The following is a 22,299-nucleotide window of genomic DNA, read 5'->3' on the forward strand; positions in this document are numbered from 1 at the left end:
ATCTGACTTTGAGCTAAATATTTTAATTCAGTCTACAATTCAGACCATGTTCCAATTGTCTGGTTATTATGGCTGCATTTAATTATGATCAATTAAAATGGTGGAATATTATTTGACTTTGAGCTAAATATTTTAATTCAGCCAAATATTTTAATTCAGCCTACCATTCAGACCATATTTTACTTGTCTGGTTATTATGGCTGCATTTAATTCTGAGGAATTAAAAAAGATGAAATAATCATCTAAGCTGGTAGCAGAGCATGCATGGGCAGTTCTCGAGGGGGCTGCCTGCGCACATTATGAGCCGAGCTCCTAGTTTAAGCAGCAGCGAATAAGTGGCCTCTCAAGCCCCCCCTGAGGAAGCATGGGGGTCAGAGCAACACTCTTGCCCGACGCTTTTCCATAGATAACAGATCTGAGGACTGTTATTTTCTTAAAGACGGCTTCCTGTAAGGTCCTGTCGCTATGCGCAGACCTCTGAAGTTTTCGAGCAACATCGGTTTCCAGCGAACGCACGCTGCCCTGTCTGCCCCACAGGCTTGCAGCCAGGCAGCGCTCGCGTCTGCACACTTAGAATAGTTTTCGACAAAACCCTACTGGAGAGCTGCTTCAGGGGATCGAGAACGAATCTCGAATAATACCCGAAATCAGCCTCGAGAGGCTGGTTCCCTTAGTAGAATATTTCAAAGCATGGCAAAACCTGCCGAATATTTCTCTTTGGCTGCAGTTCCATTTCTGCCCACTGAATTTCAACTGGGCGGTTTGGACTGCAGTCAACCTACAGCAGGGTCGGGTATTTGAACAAGAAGTAAACTCCCTGTTGGCAAAGGAAGCTATAGGACATGTTCCTCTGCCGGACAGGAAGTCCGGGTTTTTCAGCCGCTACTCCATAGTTCCCAAGTAGGCTGGGGGGTTGCGTCCAATTCTAGATCTAAAGCACTTGAATCAGTCTCTGAGGGGATTCAGGTTCAATATGCTCACTATATGCTCACTATTTCCACCATTGTGAGCCAAATCAAATCCAAGGATTGGTTATCAGAGCATACATGGATGACATGACAATAGGGGTGGGCGATATAGCCTCAAAATTCTATCACGATATTTCAAGAATATTTGACGATATAGACATTTTTTTGTTGTTGTTGAAAATTTTCTTATTATGTTTATCTCGCCTAAATGTTTGCTCACTCATTGCGTTTTTACAATGTGGTAATTTTGTTGTTAAGAGTTTACACAACACAAGGAAGCTTGATTTCAATCTTTGAATTAAATGTTAAATGTGTGTAGGTCTAACACCAGTATTCAGAAATACTACAGAAACATAATAAAGTAATCAAATGTAAAATAAAACATAGTCTTTTAGTTCTGTTTCCTGATTAAATTAAATACATAGGCTAATAATTGTCATTCATTACAATTAAAGCTATCTTTTGTTGTTTTGACGACAACATTAATGACAGACGCATATCCTAAGACGCGCGTCGGCAGTCCCGCTGAACACTCAAGCTGTTTGTGAAATTGCTAAATCGTCATCGGAGGCTGACAGGCTGCTCTCGCGCTCAGACAGGTGTTGTTGTTGTGCGTGCTAGGGAACGTAAATGGGCCATACGTCATTGCGTCGCTATATCATTGATATCGCGATATGACACTTTTTTTATCATGTAAAAATCTATACCGGTATTATCGTGGACGGTATGATATGGCACACCCCTACATGACAACCATGACTACAACAGTAGCCTGCACTAATCGGTTATTGGGGAAGTTAACAGATAATATCGAATGGGCACGAATGCAATTTAAGCCCTCTAAATCAAGGAGCATCTCGATAGTTAAAGGAGAGGTAGTAGATAAAACATTCTTCATTAATGGTGAGGCAATACCAACAGTTTCTGAGAAGCCAGTGAAGAGTCTTGGGAGATGGTACGATGGGGATCTAAAGGACACAGTTCGAGTGGGAGAAGTTAGACGACAAGCAGTGAAAGGGTTGAAGAGCATAAACAGCTGTGCTCTACCAGGCAAACTAAAACTCTGGTTCTTTCCGTTTGGTCTACTGCCAAGGTTGCTGTGGCCACTGACTGTGTACGAGGTTTCTTTGACAACAGTGGATAAGCTGGAAGCGTTAATAAGTTCATACATCAGGAAATGGTTGGGAGTTCCACGCTGCCTCAGCAGAGTGGGACTTTATAGTAAAGGAGTATTGCAGCTGCCAGTCTCTGCTTTAACCGAGGAGTTTAAGTGTGCCAAGGTCAGACTGGAAATTACTTAAGCAGAGTCACGCGACCAATGTGTAAGAGAGGCAGCCCCTGTGGTAAAAACTGGTAGAAAGTGGTCAGCAAAGAAATCTGTAGTAGAGGCAAAGGCTGACCTTCAAATTGGTGATATCGTGGGACAGCTACAGCATGGAAGAGGGGGTTTTGGGCTCAGTTTAGCTCCTCCTAAATGGCACAAGGCAGGCCCAGCTCAAAGGAGGAAGCTGGTAGTCAACGAGGTGAGAAAGCAGGAGGAGAGGATGAGATGTATAAAGGCCATTTTCCAGGCCAAGCAGGGAGAGTGGATGAGATGGGAGAGTGTGGAACAACGCAAAATGGCTGGCAAGACCTTTGGTCAATGGAAGAGACTAGGATCAGTTTCCTTATTAGGTCAACATATGATTTTCTACCATCACCGCAGAACCCAAACCTCTGGGTAGGAGAGGATCCCTCTAGTCCTTTGTGTTCATCACCTGCCACATTAAGGCACATTTTGACAGGATGTAAGGTGGCTCTTAGCCAAGGTCAGTTAACTTGGCGCCATGACCAAGTATTGCGATGTTTGGCTTTAGCATTGGAAGGCAAGCGTAGTATGACCAATAAGTTGCCGTCTGTTCTAGCAAAACATTACACGCAGAAGACAATATTCCTCCGCCCAGGCGAGCAACCACCAAGAAAAGGTGCTAACACCAATTCTCGCCCAGGACAACTGGAAGCTGCTAGGGACTGGAAGATGCTGGCTGATCTTGATCAACGGCTTATTTTTCCACCTGAGATTGCCACCACTAACCTACGACCAGATATTGTTTTATGGTCTGGATCAGCACGCATTGTTCAACTGATAGAGTTAACAGTGCCATGGGAGGATGCTGTAGATGAGGCGTATGAGAGGAAGAAACTGCGGTATGCTCATCTGGCCACTGAAGCAGAACAGCGAGGATGGAGAGTCCAGGTTTATCCAGTGGAAGTGGGTTGTCGAGGTTTTGTGGCACACTCTACAACCCAGTTCCTCAGAGACGTCGGATTCAGTGGCCAAGAGTTGCGTCGCACAGTAAAGAACTTATCTGAAGCAGCAGAAAGGAGCAGCAACTGGCTGTGGTTGAGACGGAAAGATTCTAGCTGGCTGTGTACAGGCCGCCATGCTACGGTTTCGTAGGATTCTTGAAAACTTGAAGAGTCTGTTGGTTTATTTGTATAGGTTGTATAGTATTTACAGTCATTACGTTCCTGTGTATATTGCGTGAATGACGGGTGGTTGGGCAGATATTGTGTTTTGCGGTAGGTGGTATGCCATACGGAACCGTTGCCACTGAAACTGCATATTAACGCACCAGTGGGGCTCGACAGCCTTAGTCAAACGGGTTGGCGCATATGGTTGGGTTGCGGAGAGATTGTGAGATTGTGGTTAGGTCTCAGCAGCAGGAGGGATGTAGAGGTCAGTAAGCTGGGCTGAGTTGAGTGGGGGACGGAGAGGGGTGACTCTGGGACGCCAGAGTCACTGTCGAGCCCTCTTGAGGTGTCGTGGGCTAGTCGACGAAACACTGAGGACGGAAGGTGCCCACTTGAAGACCCTAGAGATGTCCCCTACTCAGCTCAATCCAGACGGTTGTCATGGGGGGACCACACTATGGTTGCAGCCGTTGTGTGTGCTGACGCGTGTTAACACTAGACAGAAGGAGATTTACATCACCATATGGAAAGAAGCGTACATGGATGGAGAAGCATAGGTAACTGTAAAGCTATGTCTTAGTTGGTGCTTATCTTGGCGAAAGCTGTTAAGTTGCCTGCACGTATTGAGCCCATCCACAGTGACCAGGGTAAAGCTAGGCCAGGCCATCACTGTAAAACATTTTCAAAAAGAGAGTGTCAGGGCCCATGGCAGCAGCGTCCAACGTGATTCCATTGGCCTGCTGCACATCAGGGCTCTGCAGTGGTGGTTGAAAACCAAGGGGTTTTCCCTTGGGGGGAAACTGTTCTGCATGATCAGGGTTACACACAGATGCCGTCGTTCCCTATCTATGTGGAAGAAACCTTGGTTCCTGTCCCAAGGTCCCGTGCTGTGAGCGTCATGTCACCGGAAAGCTGTCACCGGAAAGCTGTTTTGATAGAGGCCTCCCTCACGGGCTGGGGCGCGGTCATGGGTGGCCGCTCTACGAAAGGTCTATGGCAGGACCATCATTCTTCCTGGCACATAAATTGCCTGGAAATGTTGGCGGTTTTCTGAGCTCTGACGAATTTCCTGCCAGACCTCAATGGTCACCCCGTTCTTGTGAGAACAGACAATATGTCAGTGGTGTCCTATCTAAATCATCAGGGGGGTCTGAAACCACGCCCTCTTTAAGAGGTGGAGTCATTATGCAAGAGGTTCGGCCCAGTGGAAGTGAATTTGTTTGTGTCTCAAGAGGCAACACACTCTCCACTGTGGTTTTCTCTCACGCATCCAGCCCTGCTGGGGTTGGATGCCATGGTGCAGACGGGCCCGAGGCGGTGCCTGTAAGTATTTCCTCTGATCGTTCTGCTCCCGGGAGTTCTGGAGAGGGTCCGTTGGGACGGGGTCTGTCTAGTCAAGTCAAGTCAAGTCATCCTCATTTATATAACGCTTTTAAGTCTACTGCTTGTAGCCCTATTGTGGCCGGCTCAAATATGGTTCTCAGACATAATATCACTCCTAGAGGGCCCTCCATAGGATATCTCTATCAGGAGGGGCCTGCTGTTGCAGGCAGAGGGCTCAGTATTTTACCCTCGGCCAGAGTTATGGAAACTTTGGGTCTGGCTTCTGAGGGGGCACAGTACCGAGAGGCTGGCCTGTCTGCAGGAGTAGTCAAGACCATATTCAGCTCTAGAGCTCCCTCCACGAGGAAATTGTACTTCCTAAAATGGAATGTTTCACCATTTGGTATAGAGAGTAGATATTAGATATTAAGGCTATCTTGCATCCCAGGTTAAGGTTGAACTGCCACCTTAACGTGGTGGAGGGGTTTGAGTACCCCAATGACCCTAGGAGCTATGTTGTCTGGGGCTATATGCCCCTGGTAGGGTCTCCCAAGGCAAACAGGTCCTAGGCGACGGGTCTGACTAAGAGCGGTTCAAAACCCCCTTATGATGGACAAACATTCAAGGACCGTGACGTCGCCCGGTATGGCGCAGCCGGGGCCCCACCCTGGAGCCAGGCCCGGGGTTGGGACTCGTATGCGAGCGCCTGGTGGCCGGGCCTCTCCCCATGGGGTCCGGCCGGGCTCAGCCCGAAGGAGTGATGTGGGACCGCCTTCCCGTGGGCTGACCACCTGCAGGAAGAGACGTAAGGGGCCGGTGCAGAGAGGATCGGGTGGCAGTCGAAGGCGGGGACCTCGACGACCCGATCCCTGGACACGGAAACTAGCCTTAGGGACGTGGAACATCACCTCACTGGCGGGGAAGGAGCCTGAGATGGTGCGTGAGGTTGAGAGGTTCCGACTAGAGATAGTCGGGATCACCTCTACGCATGGTTTGGGCTCTGGAACCACACTCCTTGAGAGAGGATGGACTCTTCACCACTCTGGAGTTGCCCATGGTGAGAGGCGACGGGCTGGTGTGGGTTTGTTATAGCCCCCCAGCTCAGCCGCCATGTGTTGGAGTTTACCCCGGTGAACGAGAGGGTCGTTTCCCTGCGCCTACGGGTCAGGGATAGGTCTCTCACTGTCGTGTGTGCCTACGGGCCAAACGGCAGTGCAGAGTACCCGGCCTTCTTGGGGTCTCTGGGAGGAGTGCTGGAAAGTGCTCCGACTGGGGACTCCGTCGTTCTTCTGGGGGACTTCAACGCTCACGTGGGCAGCGACAGTGACACCTGGAGGGGCGTGATTGAGAGGAACGGCCCCCCCCGACCTGAACCCGAGCCGTGTTCAGTTATTGGACTTCTGTGCTAGTTACAGTTTGTCCATAACGAACACCATGTTCAAGCATAAGGGTGTCCACCAGTGCACGTGGCACCAGGACACCCTAGGTCGCAGGTCGATGATCGACTTTGTGGTCGTTTCATCTGACCTGCGGCCGTATGTCTTGGACACTCGGGTGAAGAGAGGAGCGGAGCTGTCAACTGATCACCACCTGGTGGTGAGTTGGATCCGATGGCGGGGGAGGAGGCTGGACAGACTCGGCAGACCCAAGCGTACTGTAAGGGTTTGCTGGGAACGTTTGACCGAGTCTCCTGTCATAGAGATCTTCAACTCCCACCTCCGGCGGATACACGGCCGGATCCCGAGGGAGGCTGGAGATATTGAGTCTGAGTGGACCATGTTCTCCACCTCCATTGTCGAAGCGGCTGCTCGGAGCTGTGGCCGTAAAGTCTCCGGTGCCTGTCGAGGCGGCAATCCCCGAACTCGGTGGTGGACACCGGAAGTAAAGGATGCCGTCAAGCTGAAGAAGGAGTCCTATCGGGCCCGGTTGGCTTATGGGACTCCTGAGGCAATTGACAGGTACCGGCAGGCCAAGCGGACTGCAGCCCGGGTGGTTGTGGAGGCAAAAACTCGGGCCTGGGAGGAGTTCGGTGAGGCCATGGAGAAGGACTATCGGCTGGCCTCGAAGAGATTTTGGCAAACTGTCCGGCGCCTCAGGAGAGGGAAACAATGCCCTACCAATGCTGTTTACAGTGGAGGTGGGCAGCTGTTGACCTCAACTGGGGATGTCGTCGGACGGTGGAAGGGTACTTCAAGGATCTCCTCAGTCGTGCCGTCACGTCTTCTATTGAGGAAGCAGAGGCTGAGGGCTCAGAGGTGGACTCGTCCATCACCCTAGCTGAGGTCATCGAGATAGTCAAGAAACTCCTCGGTGGCAAGGCACCGGGGGTGGATGAGATCCGCCCTGAGTACCTCAAGTCTCTGGATGTTGTGGGGCTGTCTTGGCTGACACGCCTCTGCAGCATCGCGTGGCGGTCGGGGACAGTGCCTCTGGGATGGCAGACCGGGGTGGTGGTCCCTCTTTTTAAGAAGGGGGACCGGAGGGTGTGTTCCAACTACAGGGGGATCACACTTCTCAGCCTCCCTGGGAAAGTCTATGGCAGGGTACTGGAGAGGAGAATACGGCCGATAGTGGAACCTCGGATTCAGGAGGAACAGTGCAGTTTTCGTCCAGGCCGTGGAACACTGGACCAGCTCTATACTCTCTACAGGGTGCTGGAGGGTTCATGGGAGTTTGCCAAACCAGTCCACATGTGCTTTGTGGATTTGGAGAAGGCATTCGACTGTGTCCCTCGCGGCGGCCTGTGGAGGGTGCTCCGGGAGTATGGGGTCCGGGGTCCTTTGCTAAGGGCTGTCCGGTCCCTGTATGACCGTAGCAGGAGCTTGGTTCGCATTGCCGGTAGTAAGTCAGACTTCTTCCCGGTGCAAGTTGGACTCCGGCAGGGCTGCCCTTTGTCGGCGGTTCTGTTCATTGTTTTTATGGACAGAATTCCTAGGCGCAGCCAGGGGCCGAAGGGTGTCAGGTTTGGGGACCACGCGATTTTGTCTCTGCTTTTTGCGGATGATGTTGTCGTGTTGGCCCCTTCACACCAGGACCTTCAGCATGCACTGGGACGGTTTGCAGCCGAGTGTGAAGCGGCTGGGATGAAAATCAGCACCTCCAAATCCGAGGCCATGGTCCTCAGTCGGAAAAGGGTGGCTTGCTCACTTCAGGTTGGTGGAGAGATCCTTCCTCAAGTGGAGGAGTTTAAGTATCGTGGGGTTTTGTTCACAAGTGAGGGAAGGATGGAACGGGAGATTGACAGACGGATCGGTGCAGCTTCTGCAGTAATGCGGTCGATGTACCGGTCTGTTGTGGTGAAGAAGGAGCTGAGCCGTAAGGCAAAGCTCTCGATTTACCGGTCAATCTACGTTCCTACTCTCACCTATGGTCATGAGCTTTTTGGGTCATGACCAAAAGGACAAGATCCCGGATACAGGCGGACGAAATGAGCTTTCTCCGCAGGGTGGCTGGTCGATCCCTTAGAGATAGGGTGAGAAGCTCGGTCACTCGGGAGGAGCTCAGAGTAGAGCCGCTGCTCCTCCACATCAAGAGGGGTCAGCTGAGGTGGCTCGGGCATCTGTTCCGGATGCCTCCTGGACGCCTTCCCGGGTAGGTGTTCCGGGCACGTCCCACTGGGAGGAGACCCCGGGGAAGACCTAGGACACGCTGGAGAGACTATGTCTCCCGGCTGGCCTGGGAACGCCTCAGTGTTCCCAAGGAAGAGCTGGAGGAAGTGTCCAGGGAGAGGGAAGTCTGGGCTTCTCTGCTCAGACTGCTGCCCCCGCTACCCCGGCCCCGGATAAGCGGATGAAGATGGATGGATGGATGCATCCCAGGCCGCGCTATGTGCCTAAAGTGCACTCTAATATGGCACGGCCTATGGCTCTGCAGGCTTTTCATCCCCCACCTCACGTGATGGTGGATGAAGAAAGACTTAATTTGCTCTGCCCTGTCAGAGCTCTCAAGATTTATGTCCAGAGGTCTTCTTCATGGCGGAAGTCAGTGTACGCGCATGGTGCTAACCCGCCTATAGGCGCATATTACTAACGCGTTCTTTAAATAACAAAAAACTGTTTTAAAACAACAACAAAAAAATAACCATTGACTTTAGACCATTTTTCAGTTGGTCAATGGCGCAGTCTATTTCAGTTGCCTCAAAATAGCAACGCGCCAACAATGCGCCTGAACACACCTCGATTTCAGACCAGCACGCACATGGGCAAACAGATGGGCGCATATGCATTTGATATTTAAACAACTTGGCGCAGAACGTGAAAATGATAACTGCATCGGGCTGAAACTAGCAAAAAACACTTGCATCGCACCAGACGCCGCATTGCACCGGGTGTATGATATGGCCCATTATGTTGCATCAAAGTGAAAATCGCAATTGACAGCTCTACTCCTTAGGACAATGGTAACCAAAGAATTAAATAACCGAAACTCCTTTAAACATAACTGAACATTAAACATTAACATAAACTACCAACATCTTTCTCTTTACTGAAAAACACATCAAATAACACTTAATCCCTAAATTTACTCTCCTAATGCAGTCCCTTGCAAAGAATGCTGGGAACTACAGATCCACTGCCCAGGGCTGCATTTCTCAAAAGCAATGTGAGCTAGGCTCTACGATCGTGGCAAAGGCTCTACGATCTACTTATGGCTTATGATGCTTTTGGGAAACGCATTTCTGGGATGTGGATCTGTAGTTCCCAGCATGCTTTGCAAGGGACGGCATTAGGAGGGTACATTTAGAGATTAAGTGTTATTTTATGTTTTTTTCAGAAAATCAAAATATGTTGTTAGTTTATGTTCATGTTAATGTTCATGTTTAATACAATTGTTTCTAGTTCAGTTATCTTTTGAGGCTGCTGAGTCAACTATGGTATTGATTTATTATCGATACAGAGGTATTAAATTCTGTTATCGTAACGAAGCCAAAATTGTGGTATCCACCTTATTCCTGATGAGCTTACTGCGTTTTGAATTATGGGTGGCACTTCCGGTTTGGGGAACTTCCACTCAAAAAGACTGAAACGAATCATTTCGAATCATAAGGTTGCCCTACAAATAAAGCTTATCCGTCAGTTTGACTCAATGAGCAATCAGTTTTCTTTCATGTTTTATTTAAGAATAACATGAGAATAACGTAACACACAATTTTAATGTGACATGTTATAACAAGAATATCTATTCAGTCACTGCATTCTTTTCCTCATAATTATATACTTTTTTCCTTTTGCATTCCACTGTAATAGTATGAAAAAGGTCAACATGTACTGCACATTTTCTCTCTCCCGGTCTCTTCCCCCGATTGAATTTACAATATATGCCATTAATAATATACTGGAATGCACGAAGAATCACTCTTTTTTTCTCCCTAAATCCTTACTTATAGAAGTAAAATAATGCCAAATGTTTTTGAAACAAAAAGCCTGTTGAATTGCACTACTTGAAAAAAATATGCATTGCATTAAGCATGCTTGCATTTTAATGCATTGTATTTTTAGGACTTGCATTTTTTATTGGCTCAAATTTGACATGGTTGAATATTTAAGATGTGACTATTTCAATTCAAAACATTTCAAACACATTTTCATTATTAAAAAAATCAATAATCCATATTCACCCTTCATATTTCACTTCCAAAATATTCAAACTTTTTAAAAATACAACCTAGAATATTCAACAGGCAATTTTTGGTCAATTTTATTTCGCTTTAAAAATTCGCTTCCACAAATTCAGTGGTTCAAATTCGACAGTAAATTCAACATTGACATCCAGGAACTACAGGAAAAGCACTAGATTACCGATCATAATCTCCATCTGCTGTTAGTCGACCTCACCGGCAGGGGGTGCAAGCCATTGATTCATAAAAATTATTTATAGAAATGTAAGTGTATTTGTGATTATTATGAGGGCTGTTTTTGTTTAATTCACTGTCTTCATGGTCCCTGTGTAGCCTACATGCATCTTTCTCTACCATGAACGAGCTTAAGATAGCACACTTCTATTTGATGTGATATTTACATCTGGAAGACGTATTTTTAAGAGTGTTTGCTCATCTGCAATACGTCTATAGGACGTTTCCTGTCAGATGTAAAATAGACGTTTGGAAGATGTCTTCAAGATGTAATGATTTAGAATGCATGTTAAACTGACATCTTCTAAACGTCTATTTGACATCTGACAGGAAACGTCCTATAGACGTATTGCAGATGAGCAAACACTCTTAAAAATGTCTCTTCCAGATGTAAATATAACATCAAATAGAAGTGTATAATGTTATTTCCCCGATGCTGATGTACAGATCAAATGGTAGGCAGGACATATTTCTCTTGGTTGTTAAGTTGCCTTAACTTTATATCGCGGCGATGTGCTGCAGTACTAGGGTTTCCCTCAATACTTCAGGATTGCTGGACATATAAAACACGTAACGTAGCTTAACTAATACAGTGATATAAAATAGCAAACTTGCATCTTGTTGAGAAGGCTGTAGGCTACTATATGGCTATAGGCAAGCAGATGGACTCAGAATATGAACTTAACGCGGAAAGTTTCACACTACGCGTTTCACAGTGATACACTGGCATAAAGTTGGCTTGACATTGGAAATTCGCAAATTTAGGGACCGTCTCTAAAGTTACATATACATTGGTACACACGTTTCTAGCTTCAATAGCATTGGGAGATAATGACTTACAGAAAAGTGGTAGGTGTCAGGCAGGATGCACACCTTTTATATTTTTGATATGTATTCAATTAAATTGAAGTTTGCTATTGAAGTTAGAAACGTGTGTAATGTCGTATGTGACTTTGGAGATGGTCCCTACGCGCGAATGTCCAATGTCAAGCCAACTTTATGCCAGTATATCTATAGGCGTAATTTGCGGGTGGGACATGTCTCCACCAATTTTTGCCATGGTCGATATTGTCCCCACCTCTTTTCAAAACCACTTCTCACAGCACAGATGTACATACAAATAGCCTAAATAAAACATCTCCAGTTAACTAGCAGAGCATTAATTTCGTTCGTTTGTTAAATAAGAGGCGATCTAATGCTGAAATGTGTTGTTAATGAAATCAAGTCCTCATCTCTTATACAGTATCTCTTGTGGCTCGCGCTTCAATCGGTTGCAAAGACTCTCTTCACTATTCGTTCCGGTGAAATCACAAAACAAACTGCACACAAACGTGTCACTGCTTGATATACAACCACTGATAAATATATTTGATTTTGATGAGGAAAAAAAAAACTATACGAGTGCGGATTAGAACCAGGAACCTCTGACACGCATGGCAAAAGTTCTGCCACTCGACCATTATTGTACATATGCAAATCAAAATTCTCGGCACTAACAACATATTAGATCTCATTAAACATGACAGATGAAAGTACATACCTTACGTCTGATTTATGATTTAACATTGTATTAGCAACACACACACACACACACACACACACACACACACACACACACACACACACACACACACACACACACACACACACACACACACTATGCCACTGAGTAACTTATATCACAGGGAAACGCTGCGTGAAACGTACTCGTTAATGCACGTTAAGTTCATATTCTGAGTCCATCTGCTTGCCTGTAGCAATATAGTACCCTGCAGCCTTCTCAATAAGGTGCAAGTTTTTTATATCACTGTATTAGTCCAATAAGCTACGTTAAGCACTTTATATTCCAGCAATCCTGAAGTATTGAGGGAAACCCTTGTACTGAAGCACATCGCCGCGATATAAAGTTAACAAATACACTTACATTTCTATAAATTAGTTTTTATCATAGACAGTAAAAGAAATGGACACAGCGACCCCCTTTTGGTTTTTATGAATGAATGGCTTGCTCTTACTGTTGTTCGGTCTTCGTCAACAACACACGCTTGCATCCCCTGCTGGTGAGGTCGACTGACAGCAGATGGGGATTACGATCGGTAATCTACTGCTTTTCCTGCAGTTCCTGGATGTCAATGTTGAATTTACTGTCGAATTTGAACCACTGAATTTGTGGAAGCGAATTTGTAAAGCGAAATAAAATTGACCGAAAATTGCCTGTTGAATATTATTGGTTGTATTTTTAAAAAGTTTGAATATTTTGGAAGTGAAATATGAAGGGTGAATATGGATTATTGATTTTTTAATAATGAAAATGTGTTTGAAATGTTTTGAATTGAAATATTCACATATTAAATATTCAACCATGTCAAATTTGAGCCAATAAAAAATGCAAGTCCTAAAAATACAATGCATTAAAAGGCAAGCATGGTTAATGCAATGCATATTTTTTCAAGTTGTGCAATTCAACAGGCTTTTTGTTTCAAAAACATTTGGCATTATTTTACTTCCATACTCACGTCTCTTTCCAGGTTTGTTTTCACAGGTAAATACAATTTATTATCTGTCAAATTGACTAAAATAATTTTGAAATAGTATCACGAAATGCTGAAGTAAATTTTCTTAAATTTTTTTTATTAAGGCAACGTATGTTATATAATATAGATTACCAGTGATATTTAACCGTCTGATTTTGCTGTGGAAAGATTCACGCTTTTGGGGTTATTCATGGTCTGTTTAAAGTACCTTCCTTTACACTTTTAAATGTCCTTTTAATGTTCAATGGTTGAAGGGTGAGTGGAATAATGTAATGTCATCGTACACAGTTTTAAAAAATATATATTATTGCTTACATAGAGCTAGTCTTTCAGTGATTGTTTACAGCTTAACGGAAGTTACACCCATAATTCGTGCAAAGTGTCATGGGGCGTAGGAATAATGTGGATAGTCTTTCTAAACTGGATTTACCTCCGTAGTCCTGATGTTAAAGTCTATGTGTTACCTTTCTAGACTGTTGATCAGTGTTTATCTTTCACAGTAGGTTCTTCAAAGTACAGGAGAAAGACAGATAATTGCTGTGGTCAATTGGATTCCTTCACTGCAATCAAATATGCCATTGTGTCCCTTTATATTCTGGTACTGCTCACGATATTTGGCCTCTGCATAGCAGGTAGGCATATTTTCTTTTTTCTGTCTTTCTCTTTTTTTCTGAACCTTGGACTTGTGTTGGGCCATTTTGTTTCACATGTTTTGCATAATTTTATACTTTTTTAAAATCAATATTTATTGTAATCGGAGAAAAAAAAAATCTTGCTTTAAGTAATAATTAATAAACAAAAATATTAAAGATATAGTTATTTAAGAGTTAAAAACATGCTCAGTGTATTTTAGCCAATAGAAAAGAGGGCTATTTTTCTTTAAAGGGCTCTCATAATGCTAGTCAAGACCCCCATTTTAACACTGGCACTTAAAACCTACCCCTTCAAAAACTACATGCACGTCTATTATGATTAAATTCCATACATATCCATAAAACAATCCACAATGAAATGTGCTGCGTAAACTTTTAACCCTTCGGAGTCTTGGGCTATTTTGGCCGTTTTTGAGTACTTTTATTTTTTTTAAATTTTGCAACATAAACAAATGTTTACCATACCAATGTTTGGTATAATTTTTTTCAGCACAACATCACCTATATGATCAGACAATTAGTTTTTCACTTTGATGTACTCTATCAACATACTGGACCCAAAATCACACAAAAAACACAAAATCCGAATAGAAAAATTATAGCTTTTCTACTACAAAAAACACAAACATGCTCAATGAAGCATTTTAAAAGGTTTAAAATGTAAACACAAGTTGTAAATGTCAACATATACAGGTACAATTCAGATATAATCAACCTATATACAAAAAAAATATGATTTACAAAAAAAAGCGGGTGTAGCCATAGGCTTTTTTTCTTTCTTTTTAGCTCAGCCACTTTTTAAAAAAATGTTGTGCACACAATTATTCAGAGAGCTATATTTAAGGCCTTGCATTCCCAGAGTATGAGGGTTCGCAAATAGTGCAAATACAACATAAAAAAATGTAAAATTGAGATAAAATTAAACTATATGCAGCAAAAAGCAGGTGTGGCAATAGGCGTTTTTTCTTTTCTTTTTTGCTTAGAAACTCTACAAAACACTTCATGTACAATTACACAGATAGCTACATTACAGGGATTTCATTCCTTGAGTAAGAGGGGTTCCTCAATAGTGCAAATATACCATACAAAAGGTAAAATGAACACAAAATCAAATTATACATACAACTATTTACAACAAATATCAGGTGTTTTTTTATTTTTATTTTTTATCTGTGCCTCTCCTCAAAACAGTTTATCTAAATCTACTCCTAAACTACCTAAACTACTCCTAAACTACCTAAACTATCTACACTACTCCTAAACTACTCTCAAAATCTACTCAAACTCTTCCAAAAACTATCAATAATCTCTCTCTCTATATATAACGTAGATATACGTCTCTCTTTATCAACTCCGTAAATCCTCTGCCTTTCAATTTTGCGTCTTAGCTCAGTTGGCTCCTCCTCCATTCCCTCAAACGTGCATCCTGAAGAGCAGAGTCAGCAGATTCACACATTTTTCTCCGTTTTGTTTTATGACAAAAAACGACGAAGTTATTAGAATAAATGCAACGCCTGTCGCATCCCATCTTGCGTTCTTTTACGAACGCGTCAGTATTTTTTTATATAAAGTTTAAATGATCATATCTCCGTTTTTACTTGGTCTATCAACACAAAACAAAAAGTAAAATAGAATTTCAAGCCAGCACTTTCGACAGAAGTGGACGGCAGCGCTCAACGTGACTTTGTTTTTATGCTTCGACGTCTTAAACTGGTCATGTAACTTGATCACGCCGGCGTGATCGGCGACCCCGAAGAGTTAAGGTAGAACTGTGAAGAAGAACTGTTTAAGGTAGAAAAGGTTTTCATTGTGTTATGTTTCTGTTCACAGTTAATTTCTTAATTCGTTCATATTCTTATCTGGCCTAATCCACACGTAAACTGATATTTTTTTATAAACAGTGTTTTTCCTCTTTCGTAAAAAAAATAAATAAATCTTATCCACACAAGTACGTAAATCTTGTTTTGGATGAACACGCAAACCGTTGTTCGGTTTTGTTGTTGTTGGTGGGATTTACATGCGCTTCATGAGGCACACACGCACATTTGCACACACACGCCAGGTCTCTCGCTCTCTGCAGAGCGTGCGCTACACGGTTTGGAGCTCGCGAGCTCGAGATTCCGGGAGATTTGAACTAATTTGCGGGCATCAGGGAGCCACTATCAATATGCGGGAGACTCACGCAACTTCCGGGAGACTTGAGATGTCTGGATGTCACAAACCAAAATTTCCGGTTTCAATGGCTAAGCGACAACACTGTAACTTTTTTTTCAAAAAAATCTTCACCCTGGCAGGAGTTTTCAAAAGGCAAGGCAAGGCAAGGCAAGTTTATTTATATAGCACATTTCATACACAATGGTAATTCAAAGTGCTTTACATAGAAGAAATTAAAATAATCAAAAGAAATCAAAATAATTAAAACAGTTTAGAATAAAAGATAAAATACAGAAATAATCAAATGAAATTAGAATAATTAAAACATAAATAAAATACAGTGCAAACAGTCGGACGAACAGTGGCACAGTGCTCATTCAGTAAATGCACAGCTAAACAGATGTGTTTTGAGTCTGGATTTGAATGTGACTACTGTAGGAGCACATCTGATCTCTTCTGGAAGCTGGTTCCAGCTGCGGCTGGCATAGTAGCTAAAAGCAGACTCGCCATGCTTAGAGTGAACCCTTGGTATTTCTAGCCGATGTGATCCTAATGATCTGAGTGATCTGTTGGGTTTATATTCAGTGAGCATATCTGCAATGTATTGAGGTCCTAGGCCATTGAATGATTTATATACCAGTAATAATACTTTAAAATCAATCCTAAATGTAACTGGCAGCCAGTGTAAAGACCTGAGGACTGGTGTGATGCGTTCATATTTTCTGGTTCTGCTCAGAATCCTAGCAGCAGCGTTCTGTATGAGCTGCAACTGTCTTATGGTCTTTTTGGGAAGGCCAGTGAGAAGTCCATTACAATAATCCACCCTACTGGTGATGAAAGCATGCACGAGTTTTTCTAAGTCTTGAATGGAAACAAAGCATCTAACTCTTGCAATATTTTTCAGGTGATAGTATACTGATTTAGTTATTGCTTTGACATGACTACTGAAACTAAGGTCTGACTCTAGAGACACACCCAGATTCCTGACTTGATTTTTAGTTGTTTGACCCCTAGACTGAAGGTATGCGTTCACCTTGAGAACCTCATCTTTGTTTCCAAACGCAATGACTTCAGTTTTGTCTTTGTTTAACTGAAGAAAGTTTTGGCACATCCAATTGTTTACTTCATCAATGCATTGGCAAAGGGAGTCAATGGGGCTGTAATCGTTAGGCGATAGGGATAAGTAGAGCTGTGTGTCGTCTGCATAGCTGTGGTAAGCGATTTGGTTCTTTCTCATTATTTGGCTCATTGGGAGCATGAACATGTTGAATAGGAGTGGCGCAAGAATTGAGCCTTGCGGGACTCCGCATGTCATGGATGTCCACTCAGACTTATGGTCTCCTATACTCACATAATAACCTCTGCCTCCTAAGTATGACCTGAACCATTTTAGGACTATCCCAGAAAGCCCGACCCAGTTTTCCAGCCTGTCAAGAAGTATTTTGTGATCGACAGTGTCAAATGCAGCACTGAGGTCGAGTAGTACCAGCACTGATAATTTGCCTGTATCAGTATTTAAGCGAATATCATTTATTATTTTTATGAGCGCGGTCTCTGTACTGTGGTGCGGTCGGAAACCAGATTGAAAATGGTCAAAGTATCCATTTGAGCTTAAGAATTTGTTCAGCTGATTGAACACAACTTTTTCAATGATCTTGCCTATGAAAGGAAGATTTGATCTTCCTTTCAGGAAGACCCAGATCTCTGGGAGTTTTCCGACCTCCCTGAAAACTGCTGTTGTCAAGCCCCTCCTGAAAAAGAGCAATCTGGATAAGACCATATTAAACAACTATAGACCGATCTCAAATCTTCCTTTCATAGGCAAAATCTGTGGTGCGGTCGGAAACCAGATTGAAAATTGTCAAAGTGTCCATTTGAGCTTAAGAATTTGTTCAGCTGATTGAAGACAACTTTTTCGATGATTATGCCTATGAAAGGAAGATTTGAGATCGGTCTATAGTTGTTTAATATGGTCTTATCCAGATTGCTCTTTTTCAGGAGGGGCTTGACAACTGCAGTTTTCAGGGAGGTCGGAAAACTCCCAGAGAGAAGTGAGGCATTTACCACTTCTAGGAGATCTGCTTCTAAGCTGTGTAACACATTTTTGAAAAAAGATGTGGGAAGTGCGTCAAGGGCGCAGGTTGATGTTTTTAGGTGCTGTACGGTTTCTTCCAAAATTTTGCCATCAATTTCTTTGAAATCAGACATAGTGGCTACTTTCTCAGGCTGTTGTCTGATCTGCCTGACACCAGCGCAACTCAAGGATGAGCTGATCACCTTTCTGATATTATTGATTTTCTCAGAGAAGAAAGAAGCAAACTCACTGCACTTTCTCACTGAGAGCATTTCACTGGGAATCTGGCTTGGGGGGTTTGTCAGTCTCTCTACAGTAGCAAAAAGAGTGCGTGTGTTGTTTATATTGCTGTTTATAATATTCGAGAAGAAAGTCTGTCTAGCTTTGCTTAGTTCCTTATTGAAAGCATGGATGCTGTCTTTGTAGATGTTATAATGGACTACAAGTTTTGTCTTCCGCCACATGCGCTCTGCTTTTCTGCATTGTCTTTTCATATTTTGCACTGCTGTTGAGTTTCTCCAAGGTGCTTTTTGTCTGCCACTCTTCTTCCTGACTTTCACAGGAGCAATATCATCAATACAATCTTTACTTTTGAGTTAAAAGAATCAAGGAGAAAATCAACAGAGTCAGCAGATATGCTTGGTGTTAAAGATATAGCCTTCATAAATAGTACACTAGTGTTCTCATTTAAGCATCTCTTCTTAACAGACACAGATCTAGCTTCAATGACAGGAGAGATCAATATATCAAAGAAAATACAAAAATGATCAGACAGTGCTACATCCTTAATAACAATTGATGAAATGTTTAGACCCTTACTGATAAGTAAATCTAGAGTGTGTCCACGATTATGTGTGGGTCCATGTACATGCTGAGTCAGATCAAAAGTTTTTAAAACAGTTTTGATTTCTTTTGCCATATTGTTTTCTGCATTATCTATGTGAATGTTAAAATCTCCAGCAATGGCAAGGCAGTCAAACTCTGAGGAAATTGTTGATAACAGTTCTGTTAAGTTCTTAGCAAAAGCTGGAGAGTATTTTGGAGGCCTGTAAACAATGATAAGTAAAATGCGTGGAGCACCTTTTAACACAATACCCAGATTTCGAAAGACAGGTAATTCCCAAATGATATTTGCTTACATTGATAGACATCTTTATAAAGAGCAGCTAAACCTCCGCCTCTTCTGACAGCTCTGCAGACACTCATAAAAGTAAAGTTAGGAGGGGCTGTTTCATTGAGGACTGTTGCACTGCAACTTTCTTCTAGCCAAGTTTCATTTAGCAACATAAAATCCAGGTTGTATGTGGTTATTAAGTCGTTGACTAAAAGTGATTTATTTTTAAGTGAACTGATGTTTAAAAGTGCTAACTTAACAGTCTTACTTTTTGTCCCCACAGCAATCTTGGTATGTCGTGTAATAAGCACCAGATTAGATGGGTTTGCTGTACGGCTTTTGAAGGCCTTAGACTTTCTATCATGTAATCGAACAGCAATAGAAAAAGATACAGGCACACTGGGTTCCCGCTTGTTCTGTAAACATTTAAGAAAGTTATTGTTATCATAGCGGGGACCCGACACATATCACTGAGAGCTGGTATCAATTGTTTTTGGTTCACCTCGAGCCGCTGGAGGAGGGTGTGGGCCCTGGCGCTGTGGCAGAGGCCGAAGAGCTCTCACAGGGGGAGGGAGAGGGCGAGCTGGGCCCGTAGGCTTTGGTGGTTGTGGGGCCTGGCGTTTTTTGGTTGGTATCTGGGGGCTCGCAGCAAAAGAGTGGGATAGTCTAGTTCCAGCATGCACCAGTTGTTCCATTTTCTCTGAGAAGCACAGAAGTGGAGATGCTGGAGAGAGTGATAACGTTTCCGGTGAGAGGAATTGTCTGTGGTGAGCTCTGTGGGCAGGACTCAGCTGAGATTGTGTCCGTGAGCAGAGGTTGTTGTGGCTGAGTGGTGTTATCACTGTCCTTGTGTGATGTGTCAACCGCATGTCCATTCAGGTGCTGAAGTGAAATCCTGTGGTCGTTCATACTGTATCCAGGTGTGTGTGTGCCATTCAGGTTGAGTGGATTTGCACACATTGCAGAAGGATGACGGAGGGAGAAGTAGATATTGTCCTTTAGCACTCTTGAACCAAGTTTGTTTGGGTGGTAGCCATTCTGTTGAAACAGTTGCCTCTGACTCCAGAAAAGATTGAAGTTGTCAATAAAGTTCACTCCTTTTATATTGCAGGTTTTTTGCAGCCATGTATTAAGCCCAAGCAACCGTGAAAACCTGTTTGTTCCTCTTGCTGGGAGTGGTCCACTGATGAATGTTTGAACTTTCAGTCTTTTAAGTGTTTCAAAAAGTTCATTGAAATCCTTTTTAAGAAGTTCCGACTGCTCTTTATGAATATCATTCTTCCCCACATGAATGATGAGTCGATTTGCAGTCTTATGTTTCATCAGAATGTTCTCAAGTTCCCTGTTTACATCAAATGTTGTTGCTTGTGGAAGGCAGCACGTTGTTGTATCCCTGCTATTAATGTTTCTGATTACGGAGTCGCCCACTATCAGAGTCCTGGGCTCGGCTGCACTGTGAGCTGAGTGCCGCTGTCTGGTCGACCTTGAGCCCCAGTTAGCATCATTGTTAGCTACTGACTGATTCAGTCTGTGTGCGATCACATTCATCAAATTTGGGGATTCTTCATTCATTAATATCTGGGGTAGAGGATGCTACTGCAGTAATATGTGATCCTCGTGACAATCTGATGTCTCGAGTGCCTTTGGGTCTCGCACCCTGTTTGTGCCATCGATTAGTAAAACGATCGGCTTGTTTCTCTACACTCAGTATGGCCTGTCGAGAAACACTAGATTCATGGGACTCACCGGCTGTATGCTGAGGACGTCCATGACGAAGCTCTGTTGTGTGTTCCGTCTGGTTTGGTGGTCCCGCAATTAACTTTGTTTCAAGAATTGCAATCCTTTGTAAAAGTCTGTGGCAGTTGGAGCAGCAAGTAGATTCCAGAGGATGCATTTTCTTATCCTTATGAATGTTGGCAGTTGTGTTTTCTCTTCCCCGGAATGTAAGCTTTCAGTGGGAGGCTGGTCGAATAAAATAATTCTGCTTTTTTTTTGTAGTAATCCAAGCGTTTGAGCACTGTGCTGATTTGCTGAAGTTAAAATTAGATGATAAAAGGAGATAAAATGTAGAAATATAAAAGCGATAGAGCAAAGCGCGGAGCAGTAAGCGAGAGCGTCCGAACAGTAGCTGAGCAGGAAGTGAAATTCAAATTGAAATTGAAATTCAAAAGGGTTTGGTTTCAGTGACCTGTCATGCGTTTGCATGTGGACGAATGGCAAAACCGCATAGAAAAAGCTGCGGTTTTGAAAATATCCGTGTTCGTGTGGACAGGGCCTCTGTTCCCTGCTTGTTTGTCTCCTAGGTTACAGATTAATTAGTGTCATCAGTTCAGATTTGCCTTGTTAATTAGCTCCTTAGTTTTCTGTGTAGATAAGCCCTCTGTTTCAGTTTGTTCTTGGTCTTGCATTGTTTGATGTCGGTGTGTTCGTGGTTGTGTTTCCTCCGAGTTATTCTCCTGTTTTTTGTTTTGATTCTTGGACTAAATCAGTGGTCTCAAACTAAATTCCTTGAGAGCCACAGCTCTGCACAGTTTTGCTCCAACCCTAATCAAACACACCTAATCCAGCTAATCAAGGTCTTCAGGATTACTAGAAACTTCCTTGCAGGTGTGAGTTGGAGCCAGTTGGAGCTAAACTGTGCAGAGCTGTGGCCCTCCAGGAATTGAGTTTGAGACCCCTGGATTAAAGATTTATTTTGAGTATCTCCTTCGTCATGCAGTTCATTACAACCATCGACCGTGACAGCGTGACATGATCAGCAACAGAACAACATTTTGCAGACATTCACCACATAATACTATTCTTTTGTTATGTGAACTGAAATAACAGTTCTGTCAGGACCACTATCGTCAAATACGACAATTAGCATATAGTTTGGATTGGCGGTATGGTTCTGTTCTGAGCAAGAACTCCCTAAGAACATGGAGAGCAGCGATAACCACCCTTAGGGTAAACAGAACAGAGCCAACATGAATGTATTGCAGATATCATTAAAGGAGACCTATTATGCAAAATTCACTTTTGCATGGTGTTTGGACATAAATGTGTGATGGAAGTGTGTGTACACAACCACCCAGCAGTGATAAAAATCCACCCACTCCTTTTTTTTAAAATCCCCATAAATCATAAGCAGTGTCTCCCAACGACCTGTTTTCAGAATGTGGCTTTAGTGAC

General features: G+C 43.4%; 1 protein-coding gene across 4 annotated transcripts in view; it reads left to right on the forward strand.

Moving 5' to 3' along the window:
- The window catches only part of scara5 (scavenger receptor class A, member 5 (putative)), a 168,106-nt gene that overhangs the window by 14,497 nt on the left and 131,310 nt on the right, over positions 1-22,299 (forward strand). For 3 of the 4 annotated variants that reach the window (XM_077219657.1, XM_077219660.1, XM_077219659.1), the window contains exon 3: positions 13,631-13,762. In XM_077219657.1, coding sequence (XP_077075772.1) covers positions 13,631-13,762 — 132 coding nt within the window. The remainder of the gene's footprint in view (positions 1-13,630; positions 13,763-22,299) is intronic. The other variant, XM_077219658.1, reaches the window with a different exon arrangement.

This window comes from Siphateles boraxobius, unplaced genomic scaffold (genome assembly GCF_051911475.1).
Source record: "Siphateles boraxobius isolate OS27281-9 unplaced genomic scaffold, OSU_SipBor_1 8, whole genome shotgun sequence".
Lineage (NCBI taxonomy): Eukaryota > Metazoa > Chordata > Actinopteri > Cypriniformes > Leuciscidae > Siphateles > Siphateles boraxobius.